The sequence below is a fragment of the Pongo abelii genome, chromosome 5 (genome assembly GCF_028885655.2).
Source record: "Pongo abelii isolate AG06213 chromosome 5, NHGRI_mPonAbe1-v2.0_pri, whole genome shotgun sequence".
Taxonomy (NCBI): Eukaryota; Metazoa; Chordata; class Mammalia; order Primates; family Hominidae; genus Pongo; species Pongo abelii.
Genome location: NC_071990.2, coordinates 118,101,309 through 118,116,541, shown reverse-complemented (window position 1 = coordinate 118,116,541; position 15,233 = coordinate 118,101,309). Strand labels below are relative to the sequence as shown.

General features: G+C 36.5%; 1 protein-coding gene across 1 annotated transcript in view; it reads right to left on the bottom strand.

Moving 5' to 3' along the window:
• Positions 1-6,530, bottom strand: part of RFX6 (regulatory factor X6) — a 55,095-nt gene extending 48,565 nt beyond the window's left edge. The window contains exons 1-4 of the mRNA XM_024248821.3: positions 6,274-6,530; positions 5,820-5,976; positions 3,105-3,228; positions 1,338-1,399 (exon numbers count right to left, since the gene is read on the bottom strand). Of these exons, the coding sequence (XP_024104589.1) occupies positions 1,338-1,399; positions 3,105-3,228; positions 5,820-5,976; positions 6,274-6,496 (566 nt within the window). The 5' untranslated portion in view covers positions 6,497-6,530. The remainder of the gene's footprint in view (positions 1-1,337; positions 1,400-3,104; positions 3,229-5,819; positions 5,977-6,273) is intronic.
• Positions 6,531-15,233: the final 8,703 nt, after the last annotated feature.

Here is a 15,233-nt window from a genome sequence, read left to right as displayed (position 1 = left end):
GCAAGTGTCTAAAGCTGAGCTATCCAATAAAGCAATAAAGCCACTGGCCATATGTGGGGGTAAGCACAGGAAATGTGGCTAGGCTAAACTGAGATGTGATGTAAGTGTAAAATACACACTAGATTTCAAAAACGTAGTATGAAAAGAAGAATGTAAAATATCCGATTAATAATTTTTATATTCCATAGTGAGATAATGTTTTGGATAAATTGGATTACATAAAGCATTAAAATTAATTTTACTTGTTCCTTTTTACTTTTTAAATGTGGCTTCCAGAAATTTTTGAATTAAATATGTGGCCACATTATACTTTCATTGATCAGTGCTGGATGTGATGTCAGGGCAGAAGGAGGCAGTGGACAAGCCAGAAAAGGAGTGGTAGAAGAGGGAAGAGGACCTACATAGTACTATGACAGAGAAGCTATAGAGGTAGTTTTCTGTATTTATTTATTTTAAGAGGGCATTATCAGTTGGTTCAAATGCTAAGGAGGAGCCAAGGAAGATGAGTAACAGTAAAAACCAGCCATTGGATTTTTGCCCAGGTAGAGAAATGGACTAGGTCAGAGGGATGTGATCAGTGGTAAGGGAAGCAACAACTCAAAGGGGGAAATACTAGAGCAATCATGAAGGTTGGAACTTTTTTCTTTCTCAGCATAAAGGAGATCTGGACATGCTCATAGGCAGAAGGAAAGGAGAAACTGAAAACACAGCACACATAGAAAATAGCTGTTGAATGAGAAACTGTACCTGGGAGTTCTCCAGAGACTGCCACAACAGAGAGGAAAATTTAAAGATACAAAGAGGGGGAATGTGTGACAGCTTAGTTTATGTTTACATTTACCTTAATAGATGACCAAACAGGTCATCTGTGCATGTCATTTGTCTTAAAGAGAAAAGAAGGAGATATCAAGAAATTATTGTCTCAGAAAGAAAACTAGAGGAAGAACCTGAAGCATCCTAAGGCACTTCCTTCCAACTCAAAGCTCTTTACCCCCTGGTTTGGGCCTTGCTCTTTGGGAGGACTGTGGAATCTGCTTGGTTCACTATAGTCAGTCTCATACATTCCTCCTCATAACACTGGTGCCTTCAGTAACGGCTTTAAGATTATGAAAATGACTCATTTAAATTATTTCAGCAGAAATAATAATACATTATTGTTTTCATATGTAAAATCTACTTTTTTTTTTTTTTTTTTTAGTTCTCACAGTTGATAAAAGTCTGCTTCATCAAGAGAATACCTGGTTCTCTTTGTACTGACAAAGACAATACTTATTTTACATCTGTGTCAATCTTCATGCACAAGAGCAGAATCTGATATATGTTCACTGGTATCTTACTTTGAATGGCCTCTTGTTCCAAGCCGCCTTGTTGTTAGGAGGGGAAACTTCTGGCGAATTGTCTAAAAAGAAAGATGATTACTTTAGGCTTTAGAAAGTATATGGTCCTAATGCAAGCCACTCATAGCCAATTACTTGGAGAAAGTAAATGTTGAACTCTGAATGAACTGTGAGTGAATACTTGGTCTGGAAAAAGTAATAACTTACACATATTGATAAGCAATACATCAGTAGAGGCAGGGAGGTACTTTTTTGATTGAAGTGCTCTACTGACCTTGTCTTGATTTCTAAGGCAGATCATACCAATATCTGCTTTTGCTTGATGGTACTACCAAAGCAATTATTACTTTATTTATGTATGGAGTGAGAAGATTTGGGTCTCTTCATATAATTCCATACAGAGATTTACCCACAATTAAAAATCTATTCCCAACCCCAAAGGACATATAAAACTTTCTCTGCCTTACTGTATCTCCATTATAATGTTATAAATTTTTTGTTTTGTATGTTCCTTTCTCTAAATTTGCTAAAATTAGGATCTGATTAAACATTTTTTAAAAAGTCTTCTACATAAAACAATTTTAACCTCAATCTTTGTAGATCCGTAAATAAACTTTAAAGAGCTCCATGGCAAACTATGTATGTGTTAATTTCTTGGAGGCTAGGTCTATAGTTTTACCAGGTTTTCAAGGTGCTTCATGACTGCCAAACAGTTAAGAATTATTCCCATAAGGTAGACTCACAAAATGGTAATATTAATATGGATATTAGAAGTTGTCTTATCCAAACTCCTCATTTAATAGAATGAGTAAACAGAATTTTAAAGAGATTAAGTGCTTTTCAGAAGGTCTCACAATAAATTAGTCCAGTCTAGGCTAGAACCTAGGTTACCTGATTACAATGTATAATATCACACTCTCTCTGTAAATAGATAGGTTTGCGAAATAAATAACTTATTATTTTTTAAATGAGAAGCTGGACTATAGTATTCATTATTTTCTGGACAATGAGTCCCTCTACAGGTTAGAATCTGGATTTCAATTTGTATAAGATACAATATTTGAGACCCAAGCTTCCTAAAGTTTTTCTGGGATATCCTAGGTTCTCAAACACAGCATGACATGAATCTTAAAGAACAAGGCTTTCTTAAGAGATTGATATTGATTCTCAAAGTGATGTCTCTCTCTATATATATATATAAGCATAATAATGTCAGTTATATAGATTCCCATCCTAACCACACAGGTTGGGTAGAAAGAAATATTTTTAAATGAGAGAATTCTAACCCATCCCATCATAAAATCTTGGGATTTGGAATGTAAACATAGAGTGAAGTGGAGAATTAGGAGAACTTTTAATACATTTTTAAACCTATTAAAAACTCATATATTTGGACTAGCTAAATAATAAGGATAACCACTAACCACTAATTGCATTAGCAAGAGACTTGTCACCTCCACTTAATTTTGCTTCTTAACACAGGCCATACTATACACTTTAATGCATCCCTCTTTGAAGGCAAATGCTACTGCTTAAACAAAGCTTGCTTTAAATTCACATTAGATCTTCTAATAGTTAGGATTCTAATATTAAAAATCAAGTTATAAACATATAGCAATTCCAAACAGAGTCCTTAAGACGATTTATGCCTGCAAAACACATGTCTCAATATTCTCTAAGAGAACTTGCACAGATGAATTTGTTTTCATGCTATCTGCCTGACATGACTTTAGTTATAAGTCACTATAGCCAATATGTGTCATTTACCTTTCCAAAGGTGGCCGCACAGGCTGGCTCTAATTTCTCTTTCCTACAGAAATCTAAGTAGTGTGCATAAAGAATGCACCGTGGTAAGCAAACTCCTTCACATACAATGTAATTCTCTTCAAGCCTAAGAAAAAGGAAAAATTAGGTCAAATATTTTATTTCCTTTTCCTTCAACTTTCTCATTGACTTATTACCCATTTTGAATATGTACTCTATAAATGAGGTAATGAGCAGACATAAGTAGACTTCATTTATTCTGGATATTTTTTAAAAATCAAATTATAAGGATTAATGTTAGAAGTACAAAAACCCCAGTGAAAAATCTGCTAGTACAGTTAAAATATCATGGCTAACATAAAACCATGCCTGGTCCACAACACAAATATTAGGTCTTCTATATAAACCTCATGGTTCATCATGATTTGCTCTGTGACATATAAATATGAATGGTGAAATTGAAGATGATGGGTATTTTTTAAAACATTCTTAGTACTAAAGGGCTGTCAAGCTTCCGGTTGGCAAATGCTTACGTTCTCTCACTTTCATTCAAAACCTATTTCTCAGCCCTGAATAATTAGGGAAGGACAATGATGCATTTATTTGCAAAACACATGAGGATAAACTCATTTTACTTAAGTCTGAAATGACACTGATATATTTCTATTCCTATACTTTTTACTACTGTGATCAGTACTACAATTATCTAAAACATCCTATACACTTAAAAGATAATGTAATTCTCTATAGATATCTCCAAACATAACATATATACCTTCAACTTTATATTATAAAAATAACTATATAACCTTTGAAAATTTGGAGTAATTCTATTTAATTTGTAACTAAGCATAACTTATATAAATGTAATAAATACATATTTGTGTTACAACTTTCTAAACAGCAATGTAGAAATTAAACTTTTAGATTCCATTCCCAGTTTTCCTAACAGTTCAGTAGGTGATTTTGACTAAAATTTACTTATACCAATTTTATGTATAGTAAGATAATATTTATTATAATGCAGAAACGATGCAATATAGAGTCTGCAGATTAAAATTGGATGAAACCCTTCAAAGATTTGATTTAAAATATCCTAATGTGTACAAGATAAAGGCTAAAGAAAGTATTCCCTGAACAGGTAAAATATCACTCATTTTTTTAATGAAGAACAAAAAAAGACCAGAAACTAAGATCTAGTGTTTCAAAATATGAAATCAATATATGTACATAAAGTCAGTTGACATACTAGTTGATAGTGAAAACTGGAATTAATCAGCCAGCTTTTTCACTTTGATTTTCAGTTCTAGTTTATCTATTTAAAAATTTTATTTTAATTACATGTACACAATGTTCACATTTCATCTTGCTATTTTGATGCTGTTGTAGTAGGCATTGTCTCTGTCTTCAAAATATTGAATCATCCTAGACATAAGTATGATGTTCATTTGGGGTACAACTTTTTTCTTTGATCTTAACTTATATATATTTATGTATACATTTATTCATAAAAGAAACATGTATATTTCCACACACTCAATTTAAATGGAAAAAATGAGAGTAATCATTCGAAACAGTTCAATAATATATCTGAAATCAAAACACTTTTGCCCCAGTTATCCTGCTGCAAACAGTTGTATCCTAAATATCCCAGATATTTAACTCAATTACTTAACTGCTCTAGTATATTCTTAACTAGTAACCACGACATCAACTTCAATAGTTAAACTCCAACTTTAGATGAATATTTGGCTTATATTTCAAATATGTGAAGGGGTTCAAGCATATAATCACAAAAAACTACTATATGTAAATTGTAATTTAATCTTTAAATAAATAATAAAAATAAAATTTACTAGTTCTTTATCTTGTATTTTTCTAAGGCTCCTTAGATCATACTTTACATAAAATTAGGTTATGTAACTAATCAGTAAATATATAGTCCTTTTTATTAGTTTGTTTTTTACTTGGAATTTGTGAGGAAATTTATGCTCCTATTTCTTCCTACTATGTAGGGAAGTTTAATATAATGTTTTTACTTTAGAGCCGTCTTTCTTTTAGATAGATATTACAAAATGTTCACTCTATGTGGAAATCCTACTGATAAATTCTTGGTTTTAAAAGATTTTCCACAAAATCCAATTTGTAATATTTTATTATTATAAATCATATATGATAGATGCTATAAAAATAGTTGAACATCTACTTAAGTTAGTACAGACATCTTAACCGATTTTTTCTATGTCTTCTACTTCAAACACATTTCATCTTATAGAGTATACACTATTTTTAATTTGCCCTCTTATGAATAAAGGCAGTGTTAAGATCCTTCCCCATTTTAAGTTGTTTTTAAGAATCATATTTTATAAACTCAAAAACTATCAAACAACAAATACGTAAGAACTGAACTGATTGCATATTAAGCCAGTAAGTCATAAAAACGTTCATTAATGCTTACATTTGGAGAAAATATGGTTTTAGTCAATAAGGAACAACGTAATGTGGTTTTTATTTGTATTGCAAATCCTTCATCAGTACTTGTATAAGTCTCTATACTAAAAATTCAGTGAAAAAAATTCTGGGTTAAATTCTAATTGGTTTTTTAAACTTTCCCAAAAAGTTTGAGGAAGAAGTAAATTGCGAAAAACAAAGATCCTGAAGACGCTGGCTGTTAAAACGTCAACAGGTGCTTCAGTGTACCCTGCGGGCGAGTCTCACCACTGCAGCGTGAGCTGTGTCTGCTTCTTTTTATCCTTCACAATCTGCGTGATGGTTTTCTTCTGAGACAGGTATTGATCCGCTGCTTTGGTTTTGCTGTCGTGGTTGTCGGCATCCTCTTCTTCAGAGGAAAAGTTACCATTTAAACAGTGCATTTCTGATTGCCAGTTGAAGGGATGATAAAGAAAAACAGAATATAAAATCAACTAAGTAGCCTCTAAGTGTATCTTAACTTCAAAGGAGTAGCCTACTGGGGTGGGGTCAGAGGGGAGGAAAGGGGAGCTATGCAAAATGTCAAGTCTCTACTTGACATTTTACTGAGGAAATACAAAGATTTGGACAGAACATTCTACATCTGCCTTATGTTTGTTCGGGATGCATTATTATTATTGGGTGCCCTTCCTAGAATACGTCCTCGTCCCCTTCCCAGCTCCGGATGCTGCAGAGCACTCACCTGATTTCACTGCCCCCGGCAGCTCCGGGTCTTCGCCTTTTTCCCCGCCGCCCTGCTCGCCCCCGGGCTGCCCTTCGGCCGCCAAGTACACTGTTTCTTCCGGATAGACTAGCAAGCCCTTGCCCAGGAGCTGCACGCAGCAGTCTTCCTGGATCCCCGGGGACAGTTGGGGTGCAGGCTGCGCCTGCAGGAAGGTGTCTTCCAGCTCCGGGACCTTGGCCATCCTCCTGGCCGCCGGACACCTCCGCGCGCGCCGCTCGGCCGGTTCCCCAGCGGAGCCCCAGCCCGGGGCGGGGCGGGGCGGGGCTGGGACCAGGGGCCGCAGGGGCGGGGAAGGAGGCCGCAGGCTCCGGGGTGCCCTGGCTCAACAGAGAAGGGACGCCGCTTACAGGTACAGCCCAGGCCGCCCGGGAGCCGCGGTGGGCCGCGGTGGGACTGCGTTTCTCCACCTGTCTGCGGTCCCGGCAGATGCTGCCGCGGAACTCACTTTCTCACCTGCGCCCGTCACGCCCTGGGCGCCCACAGCTTCCCCCTCCCTCCAGTTCTCTCAACCTGCGCTGGCCAGAGGACCGTTTTCACATTCAGAGCTCCCAGAAAGATCCCGGGAAGGCTTACTGTCTTCTGCAGGGAAAGTGCAGCTGTAACTGGCCCCATCCCTACTTTCAAGGTACACTATTGGGGCACCTGGCCGCGCGGCGTGGACTCTGCACGCCTAGGACAGGGAAAAAGTACCCGGTGTACCGCTCAGTCTTTGCACAGCAGGGACCGGGCTTTTTATTCTGGGAACCTTCCGAGGGATTGGCGAGGGCTCTTCTCAGCATTTGAGGGAAGATCCCATCTCGTCACACACTGCTTTGCTCGAGGGTGCACAGTGGCCCGCACTCCTGGGTCTCCCAGCCCTGGAGGATCTGGCCTCAACCCCGAGGAAAGATTCTTTCTTTCCCATTTACCGTTATTTTGTAATTTAAACGCGTCCCTGACGATTACTCATCTCATACCTAGCAGTACGGCAACGGACGTTTGCTTAAGTGAAAAATGAAATTGCGACAATCTTCCAACCCAAAATGGCAACAAAATGGCAATCTCATGGGGGCAAACTATAATCTGTGCTCTCTTTAGGTGGGAGCGGTCAGTGGAGACTTGGGATTGGTGTTACCTGACTGCCAGATCATCTTCCTTTCCTTCCACCTTCTGTTCTTTTGACAAATACGCCCAGTGTCTTTATATGTCCAGTGCTCTCCAAGAAAAGCAAGGATTCTGCTTTGGATCACATTGCTTCATCACAACCTACAGCATGTCATCTTCTCTTGCAGCATTAGAGAGAGAAACCAGCCTTCGACTTTGGCAATATTAAACTACATTACATTGAAATTTAACATAGAACAAACAAAATGGGATCCAAGGTGGTGGGTGGCTGAAGGGTGAATTATGGGAAGGAGCGATACAGTCTAAGTAATACAGCAAAAGCAGCTAAAATTATGAATGGATTTGAATCTCCCCCATTTTTAGTACCACTTGTTGGGAAAGGCAGCAACTCTTTGTCAAATGTTTTCACCTTACCTGGTACCTCCAGCAGCTAGATCCAGGATGGGACTACCCACCCCTCCACACTCCTAAAGTGGGTATACCCCTCCACTGCCTCAGGACAACTTTGCCAGTTTTCTCTACCCAGTCCTCCGAAAGCCTCAGAGCCTGCTCAGACCAGAGGGCTTAGCTGTATGTACAGTACTAAAGTTTAGAATGTTGCCTCTTTACAGAGATACCCTCAGATTCATTCTGTAAAGGGAGTCCTAGTGATTAACTGTGTCTACTTATATGAAATGATAAGAAGAAAAATGTTCAGGAAAATTACTGGAATTTCTTTTTTAAAATACTAACCTTATGATAATGTGTTTGTGTGTGTGTGTGTGTGTGTAAGTCATACAGACACTACATGAAAATCTGGCAATTATCCAATTGAACAGATCATTGGAAACAAAAACCACGATCAGTTAAGGCCCTAAGTGAACTTTTTGCCTTAATTTTAAGTAAATCTGTTTGCCTAACAAAATAATGTGAAAGTTATTTCTGCTTCTATTCAAAAATAGGAAGTCTAAATAGACCTATAGCAAGTAAATAAATTTAATCAGTAATAAAAAAAACTTCCAACAAAAGGAAGCCCAAGACGAGATAGCTTCATGAGTGATTTATACCAAACGTTTAAAGAAGAATAAATGCCAGTTCTTCTCAAACATATGGTATGTGGTGAAAGCAGAGGAGGGGAAAAGCTGTCAATATCCTAATTTGCTATTTGTAATTATTATAACTAATCTGAGCTCATGAGACTAGTGTTTTAGAAAAGCATTAATGATAAACACCTCATAAAGCCCTAGGCAGGAAAATAGGTAAAAATGGAGAATGGTCTTTTAAAATAGTGATTTGTAAGATTTTTATTTTTTATATACTCTTTAAGAAATTTTTGTAAGCTATCAACTGTCTCCCAGGGGGAAAAATGTCCATGAATACGCTAATGTAAAAATTTCTGCTTACGGTTTAACAGACTGTAAGTAAAAAATACCTGAAAAAGTTTATTCTGTTTTAAGGAAAAAAAAAAACACATGATGTCTGAAAGAAGATTCTTTGAAGTTCCCAAATTACAGTGTCTTCATGACTGGAGGCACAAGAGTAAAGGGGAAAGGAAAAGGAATTTGGAGTCAGGTACATTTGCACTCATTCTCTTTGTGCTTCTGGGCATTTAACCTTTCTGTGCCTGTTTCCTTCTCTCAAAATTGGAAAAAAATAGTACATATCTATAGTAGATTTTGTGGGTGTTCTGCTCAGATCCCCTTGGATTTCTTCCACATTTTCTGAGCACCCCTCACCCCGTTTTTGCCTCCTTTGGTTTCCAATACCAGCCCCAAGACCACCACCTGAGAGCTCCTGGAACTTTTCTTTGGAGGAACTGCCCTTAGCTACCAGACCACCATTGCCCATAGGCAGATAGAGCCTAGGTGCCCCTGAGTAGCACTTAGCCAATGACTGATGGTTGAGAACCTTGATCTCATGTTGGATAAATCTGAGGTACAACTTACAACCCAGAGCTCCTCTATGGGATCCGGCTGAAACCATCTCCCACTAGACCATTCCTAAAATCCCATCCGTGTTGGCTTGTTACCCTCCTCTGTCCTGCTACCCCTACTCCCTTTCCTGTTTCTCCTGGCAACACTTTCTTTAAATTGCTTTTGTAGAAAAATACTTGACTCAAGTCCTGCTGACATAAGACATCACATTATAGAGTTGATATAAGCATCAAATGAAACATTATAAAGAAGAAACTAGTCCAGTGCCTGAAACAGAGTAAGCCTTCAATAAAACATATCTAATCTTTTTATTCTGAAACTTTAGATCTTTTTTAGTTCACATAAGCAAGGAAAAAAAATTCTCTCTTTCATTGCAGAAGAATTTTGAGGAACATCCTTGCCTAGATTATTTCTGGGCATAGTATTATCTGGAGTGATCATATACTATGAAATTTTCTTCTGTGAAAGTTCATGTCTCTCCTAATTTGTTTTTCCGTTCACCAAAATTATTTTATAAATACAGCAAGTACTTTGCTTTCTGTTAATGAATTTCATTTTGTTTCTTTCAAATAAAAGTAAAGTGAGATTTTGAACCTAACAACAGAGCCCCAAAATACATGAAGCAATAAATACCGTTTTTTTGATAAAAGTACTAACACCATTCAGCGGAAAAAGATATATAGCCTTTTCAATTAGATAACCACATCTAAAAGAATTAGTTTGGAACCCTACTTCACAGTATATACAAAAATAAAAATGGTTCAAAGACCTAAATATAAGAGCTAAAACTGTACAACTCTTGGAATAAAACCTTGCCTTAAGTCTTTATCACCTGGGATTAGGCAAAGGTTTATTGAATGTGATACAAAAAGTACAAGCAATAAGAGAAAAAAAGTAGATAAACTGAACTCCACCAAAATGCGTGCATCAAAAAAAACTATCAGGAAAATGAAAAGACAACACACAATGGAAAAATATTTTAAAATCGTCCATCAGAATATATAAAGAACTCTTACAACTCAACAATCAAAAGACAATAGCCCAATTTAAAAACATGTAAAAGATTTAAATAGACATTTCTCCAGATAAGATATATAAATGGCTAATAAGCACATAAAATGCTCAATATCATTTTCATTAGGAAAATGCAAATCAAAACCACAATAAGATATCACTTCACACCCACTATAATTTTTTAAAAATGATAATGAGGTTGTGGAGAAATTGGGACCTTCATACATTGCTGGTAGGAATGTAAAATGATACCACCACTGTGGAAGATAGTTTCACAGTTCCTCAAAAAGTTAAACGTATGATCTAGTAATCTGTTCCTAGGTAGATACTCAAGAGAATTGAAACATAAATTCATACACAAAGCTTGTGTAAAAATGTTTATAGCAACATTATGCATAAAAGTTAAAAAGTCAACACAACCAAAATGTTCATCAGCTGTTCTATACATAAATACAATGTGGTATATCCATACAAGGGAATAATATGCAGTCATTAAAAAACAATGAAGCTGAAGCTGACGGATTGCTTGAACTCAGGAGTTTGAGACCAGCATAGGCAACATGTCAAAACCCCATCTCTACTGAAAAATACAAAAATTGGCTGGGCATGGTGGTGCATGCCTGTAATCCCAGCTACTCAGGTGGCTGAGCTGAGATCGCAGCCACTGTACTCTAGCCTGGGCGACAGAGCAAGACTTTGTCTCAAAAAAATAAAACGAAACAAAACAGTGAAGCAATGATACATGCTTCAATATGTATGAACCTTAAAAACATCATGTCAAATGAAATAAGCCAGATATGAAAGGCTACATATTGTGTGATCCATTTACATGTAAAGTCCAGAATAAGCACATCCATAGAGACAGAAAGTAGATTCATGGGTTTGCCAGGGGTTAGAAGTAGGGGAAATGAGGTGTGACTCCCTAATGTGTATGGGGTTTCTTTTTTGGATGACAAAAATGTTCTGGATAGTGATGATGGTTGTACGATATTATGACTATACTAGAAGCCACTGAGTTGTATACTTCAAGACGGTTATAATGATGACTTCTGTGTGAATTTTGCCTCAATAAAGTAAATTTTTTTTAAATAAGAAAGGTCAGACTTTTTTTTGCAATGGAGTCTTGCTCTGCTGCCCAAGCTGGAGTGCAGTGGTGAGATCTCGACCCACTGCAACCTCTGTTTCCTGGGTTCAAGAGATTCTCCTGCTTCAGCCTCCCGAGTAGCTGAGACTACAGGCACACACTACCGCACCTGGCTAATTTTGTATTTTTAGTAGAGATGGGGTTTCACCATGTTGGCCAGGCTGGTCTTGACCTCCTGACCTCAAGTTATCCACCCCCCCTCGGCCTCCCAAAGTGCTGGGATTACAGGCGTGAGCCACTGCACCCAACCAGATTATTTTTAAAAATTAAGAATCTGCTATATTCTTACCAGGTAAGAATTACTACTTAGTCCAAAACTTTGCTGTGGAAGAAATTTATAAAATTTCGACAAATTTCCCAGGCTTGTTCTTAAAATATGAACTATCAGTTTTCCTGTTATCCTATAAACATCAACAGATTAGGTCTGCATTCCTTCTTCAAGTCTAATTTCCTCCTCCTTCAATCTTGGTTGTGCCATATGTTTTTCCTTATTGCATGTAGGATAATAGAGAAGTAACGGGGGAAATGGAAAATGAAGAGGAGAGATGAAGAAAAGGAAGGATCAATAAATGGCTGAGAGGATTGAGGGAGTCAATTTAAAAAGAGAGAAAGATAAATAAAATATATTCAGTTGGTTATGATTTAGGAGACCAAGTTGATGGGTCCAGTTTCTGTGTGGGCAGAACCATTCTTTTTTCCATAACTGCATACCAATGTAAAAGACAAATTAATTTGGGGAAAATCCAGGAAAGGAATCCCAGTTGGTCAGGGATCAGGGTCAGGAAGTTAGTATGTGGTTGGAAATGGGGAGAGTGACAGGTACTAATGTTATTGAAAGGAAGAATCAGTATAGCCTGGCGACAAATGGGGAGGTCTTGCATGGAAAGAAAAAGTTATTTCCTAGATTGCAATCTTTAGGAAGTACCAAGAAAAATAAAAAGTGCTTTCTATGTAATTAATTTCTCAGTTGGTTGTTTTGACTTTATACCAGAACTCACTATCATCACTGACAATCACAATTGTCAGACAATTTCCTGAACAACTATCTCTTCTATCTCCATCATTCTAAAGATAGACATGTCTTTTAAGCCCAAGACAGGAACTTCAGCTTGAATTGGGGCCCAGAGCTGGCAATTTAACCCTGAATCAGAAGTATCTTTAATGAGAATGTATGCTGTTGAAACCCGTTTAGGTGTGTAAACATTTCCTTCGATCTTCCTTAGGGCTGTGATGAGATATTCTTCTTCCCTTGTACCTCTTCATACAATAAACCCTAATGAGTGACGGATTCAAATAGGCTCATTTCTTATTTGATATGTGATTTTGAAAAGTAAAAGTGTCAGGATAGAGAGTATAAAGGAGCTTATTACATTACTCTCTTTTTTTAATATATATATATTTTTTATTATACTTTAAGTTCTAGGGTACATGTGCACAACGTGCAGGTAACAGAGAACACTTGGACACAGGAAGGGGAACGTTACATTACTCTCTTTTTAAAAAAGTTATTTCAAAATAAAAATTTTAAAGCTGAGATTTTTTTTAATTGTTAGTAAAAGTTAACCTATGGTTGTTTGTAAATAGAAGATATTTATATAATTCTAGTGATGCAAATATAATCATAAAATATGTTAAAGCTTGGGAAAGGTATGTTTATTATAATGTTACTGTTAAAATGTAGAGAAAATACATTTAAAATATTTCAATGTTCACTTCTTTAGTTAAATTAATGTAAATTACTCTATTTTTTATTGAAAGTTATTTTGTTAAGCCTTAACATCCAGTATCTTCAAGAACCTTTGTTCTTCACATATAAACAACTTACATTTCTTTCCATTTCCAATAAAAGATAGTCTAATGCTCTTTTTTAGATTAATGTAAAACTACTTGTTTGTTTGCAATAGTGAAGAAAGAAAATAGATTATATTAGTCAGTGTACAAAAGTAAATACTTTATTTACATAAATGCTCTATGTGTATTTAAGAACTGCTCCTTACATACTATTGTAATAAGCACACATAGTAAATGGCAAAAATATGTTGCAACTCAAATTTAATATGAAATGTATATATTAAACAGCAGCTGGCACATAGTGGATACCTATTAAATATTTGTTACAAAAGTGAATGGAAATTGGTGGCACCCTTCATCCTTACTTTCATCAACCAAAAATAATTTATCATGACCTGGTGATTCAAATATAAATAAGACATTTTATTTCATTTTCAATACTCAGTCTAATGGAGGAGGCTGATATATTAGAATACAACATGGTGGTATGTACAAAATGCTCTAGGAACACAGAAGCAAGGGTCCATGAAGGGCAGACAGAAGGCTTCACAGAGAATGCAACATTTAATCAGGCTTGAAGGATTTGTTTGCATTCACAGGTGGAATTGTGGGGAAAATACATTCCACACAGAGGGAATAGAATGTACAGAGGCACAGCGGCAATAAAGAGTACAGTTGGTTGGAAGAGTTAGTATTTGGGTCCAGTTAGAGAAAAGGATCATCATGAGACATGAAAGACCATGAGTTAAGGTCAGATCTTGAGAGGGTTTGATCAAGCTAAGAAATGTGTACAACTTTATCACAACTGACAATAACAAATTATTGAGGGGTTCTAGGAAGAAAAATATCATAAAAAGCAAGTGGATTGTGGAGGAGGAAAGTTAGAAAGACCAAGTGATAAAATGAAGACTTGGATTAGGCTATGACGGTGAAGATAGAAAAGAATGGAGTGATTCAAGAACATTTTGAGGATATACACAGGGTGATTGCGATAGATTGTTATAGTATTGGTCCCTAATGATTCATGCATCTTCCATCCATGCTTTTGGTAATACCCACCTATCTTGCCTCTGAACTTGGCTTTTAGCAACCATACAAGCAGAGGCTTGGAAAGAACTCATGCATTGAGGCTTCACCTCTTGCTCATGCTGGATACCTTGAGACCATCACCAGGAGGCTAAGACCAGGCTAGCTTGTTGTAGACATGTTAAGCCCATTATTTCAGCTGATACCCAGTTGGCCTGGCTAGCTATTAAAAACTGCTAGCCAGAAAGACCCCACTGCCAGACATGTATGTGATACAAGCAAAGCCATTTTTAGATAACCAATTTCTAACCGACCTGCTAGTTGACTACAGCCTCAGGAGTGAGCCTTGGTGAAGCTCAGCTTAGCCAAACCTGGCTTAAATTGGTGACCCATAGAATTGTGTCCTAATAAATATTGTTTAAAGCCACCAAAATTTGAAGCAGTTTGTTACACAGCAAAAACTAATTGATACAGTAACATATTGGCTTTTGCTTTGCATGTCACAAAAAGTTGACTTAACTTTAGAGATGATGAAGTAACAGCTAGTAGAGAAGCTGTTTGAAGAGTAAGTGTGAAGCAATTTTTTATTTTTTGCTTTTGAAGGCGTTTTTGTTGGCTTTTTATTTTTTTAAAAGGGAACAGAGGAACTCAAAGGTGAGGGAGATTTTGAATAATAAAACTTACTTCAAAGGGATCATATAAAGATAAAATGCACTAATATACACAAATACACCAAATGAAAAATAATCGTTACCTTATAAGTCTGTGTATATGTAAATTATATGTACTTTATTTTCTATTTTATTTTTACAGAACTCACACAAGTGGATGCACGCATACAGACATATACACATGTTCTATTTTGGGGAGAAATAACTTGGGTGCCATATTATACTCTAAAACAGCTTCCTAAAGTTTCTGGTCAT